Source organism: Triticum urartu, chromosome 5 (assembly GCF_003073215.2).
Source record: "Triticum urartu cultivar G1812 chromosome 5, Tu2.1, whole genome shotgun sequence".
Lineage (NCBI taxonomy): Eukaryota > Viridiplantae > Streptophyta > Magnoliopsida > Poales > Poaceae > Triticum > Triticum urartu.
Window position 1 is genome coordinate 119,501,863 of NC_053026.1, and position 3,146 is coordinate 119,505,008.

The 3,146-nt window shown below is 49.4% G+C and overlaps 1 protein-coding gene across 1 annotated transcript; it reads left to right on the forward strand.

The window, feature by feature from the left end:
* Nucleotides 1-375: 375 nt before the first annotated feature.
* LOC125508134 lies at nucleotides 376-1,344 on the forward strand. Its single transcript, XM_048672736.1, has one exon. The coding sequence runs from the start codon at nucleotides 522-524 to the stop codon at nucleotides 1,161-1,163; it is 642 nt and encodes a 213-aa protein (XP_048528693.1). The 5' UTR covers nucleotides 376-521; the 3' UTR covers nucleotides 1,164-1,344.
* Nucleotides 1,345-3,146: the final 1,802 nt, after the last annotated feature.

Sequence of the window (3,146 nt, forward strand, 5' to 3'; positions counted from 1 at the left end):
CAAGCTAACCAACAAGAACATATATTTCCTAAAAACAGGGAACATCAAACAAATGAGGAACTAACAATTCATGCTCTACTTGCTTCTCCATTGAGTGAAGAATGCCTGCCCTCTTGAATGCATCAATGGATCCAGATGCAAAAGGATGGGGCATGGCATGGCCACTCCAGCTAGTGCTCTGCTAGGTGAGTAGCATTTACACTTCCCCCATGCATGTCCTCCACTGCGTGATAAGGAAAAACATTTCCAATAAATAAATACTCCAGTACTCTACTGTAATAAATAAACAACTCCCAACTACACTGCCATTTCATATCATACGTATCAGTCATACAGTATCATTGTTCACCTTTCCATCTCCTATATAAGCACGCACCTCACACGCTTCTTCTCCACCCATCCAAGCCGCACCCACTAGCTCCCAGCTGCAGCAAGCAAGCGAAGCTCGTGCGCGTGCAAGCGAGCGAGCTCAGAAACCACCCTACAAAGCTCCGGCTGAGCCACCCGACCGGCCGGCAACGATGCCGATGCTCATCCCCGACGACGTTCGCGCCAAGGCGGAGATCTACACCGGCGACGCGGCGGGGCAGGAGAAGACGCGGCTGATGCTGGCGGAGACGGAGCTCCCCAGCGGCCTCCTGCCGCTCAAGGACATCATCGAGTGCGGGTACGTGGAGGAGACTGGCTTCGTGTGGCTCAAGCAGAAGAAGCGGGTGGACCACTACTTCGCCAAGGCCGGCCGCCATGTCTCCTACGCCACCGAGGTCTCCGCCATCGCCGAGAAGGGCCGCCTGAAGAAGATCTCCGGCGTCAAGGCCAAGGAGATGCTCATCTGGGTCAACCTCCACGAGATCTGCGTCGACGACCCGCCCACCGGCAAGCTCCACTGCAAGGCCATCGGCGGCCTCTCCCGCAGCTTCCCCGTGGAGGCATTCGAGGCCACCGACGCCCTGCCCGTGCCCGTCACCGGACGTCTCAAGAAGAAGACAGAGAAGGAGAGCGCCGACCAGAAAGACGAGAAGAAGAAGGAGGAGGAGGCAGAGAAGCCCAAGGGGGCCGCCGTCGCCCCTGCCCCCGCCGCCGTCGACGAGATCGGTCAGAAAATGAAGGAGATGAACACGGAGGCACCGGTGCAGGCGGAGGCGGTAGCAGCCAAGAACTGAACGGCGACGGCGGCACGTCATGATCGGTTACCCAGTCATAAATTTGTTTCAGAATAACGCATTGCATTAGCATGTCATCAACCATCCACACATATGTATCACCTGATCCATCGATGAGAGTTCAGTTCGACAACGATGTAATTTGCCTTTTTCTGGTTTTAATGTGATGAAATTTAATGGATGTCATTGCCATGAGCTGGCGCTACCCGATCGATCGATGGTACTACTACTGCTACGCACTGCCTTCGTTAATTTAGGTACTCGTACTTTATCTGAGGTGGCAGGAAGCAAGCAAATGGGTGAGTAAATTGGGGGAGCACTAGTGGTCACCTCATCTCTGTTTCTCTTCTTCTGGGTGAGCATTGAATCCCATGTGTTCCTCTTCAATTTGGTGGGATCTTGGATTAGATTCCGCTACCTTCCACGGCATTCTTCGCCGCTTGCTTAGTTGAGCACCCCGCCGTTCGAAAATACTTGTCCAAAAATGGATGTATTTAGATGTACATTTAATTGAATACTCTCTTTATTCGGAAATACTTGTTCAAGAAATGAATGTATTTAGATGTGTTTTAATTTTAGATATGCATTTATATCCATTTTTATGACAAGGATTTCTGGACAGAAGAAGTACTATTTTAACCATATAATAGCGTTTTTGACACTAACGTACCTGGCTGAGTAGATGCAGGGTAAAAACCAAGCTGAGCAGATGCAAGGTAAAAATCATATTGTGCACATGGCACATGGTTTGTTAAGCTGCAATGTAGGTTTGTGCACTAGGGAAACAATTTTTGCCTCAGGATTGGTGACCTGTATTGGCTGGGCTAATGCATTAAACGGTGTTTGGTTGCATACACTGAACATGATTAAGAGTTAACATTTATACATTTGACACGGAGTTACACTAGAGTATCTCGACCATTGCGGTGGCCGCACATCGCATCCTACATGATCAGCACGGAGTCACAGACAAGCGATCATGTTAGCGGCGGGGCGAAGCAGTTGCTAGTGTCGACGGCGCGAGGAAAGTCCATGAGGAGGGACGAGCATGTTGCGGTCCTACGTGACCAGCACGGAGTCACACCGTCAGCGACGTGGCGAAGCAGTTGCTAGCGTCGACAACGCGAGGAAAGTCCAGGAGGAGGGACGAGGATGCCGCGGTCCTACGTGACCAGCACGAAGTCACAGGCAGGCGATACCGTCAGCGGCGTGGCGAAGCAGTTGTTAGTGTCAACGGCGCGAGGAAAGTCCACGAGGAGGGACAAGGAATAGGGCGTCGAGGCAGAGGACGACGAGGAAAAATGTATACAACCTACAAAACACGACAAAATGCGTACAACTACAAACAACGGATGTGAGAACCTATAGAAATGCACCGCCGTGCATGGTTGTAGAAAAAATGACCTTTTTTTCACAACATATGTATAGCAAATTAGCAATATGTGGTTTTATTGCTTATCCTGACACGTGCAAGAACAAGGAGTAAAGTATTTTTTGATGGGACAAAGAGCGACCAGTTTATAAAGAAAATCAGACAAAAACTGTATAACTCACACGCAATCCGACCAGTTTATAAAGGGATCCAGACAAAAACCCAACAACTCTCACACTATCCGACGATAATCTAAACAAATCATCCACACCTATCATATGATTTCCATCCAGAATGATCTTGAGTAAGAACTTCGACAGTGGCTTTAAGAAGAAAACAACACCCAAGGAACGCCATCGTCCCGCATCGACTCCCGTTGACTACAAATGATAGAGGCGAAGGTGTCTCGATGTTTCGATAAGATAGCTATCACTTTTTGTGGGAGTCGACCTTAGCGATCCGACTACGAACCTGCGAGGACGTCGCGCCTTAGCAATCGCTAAACCAACTCCGAGAGGTTATTGACCACGTCGGAGCATGATCAACCTGACCACGAAGGTCTATTTTCTGCAAGCAAACGAAGAATAAGCAAGAAACTAAGATTGCAATCT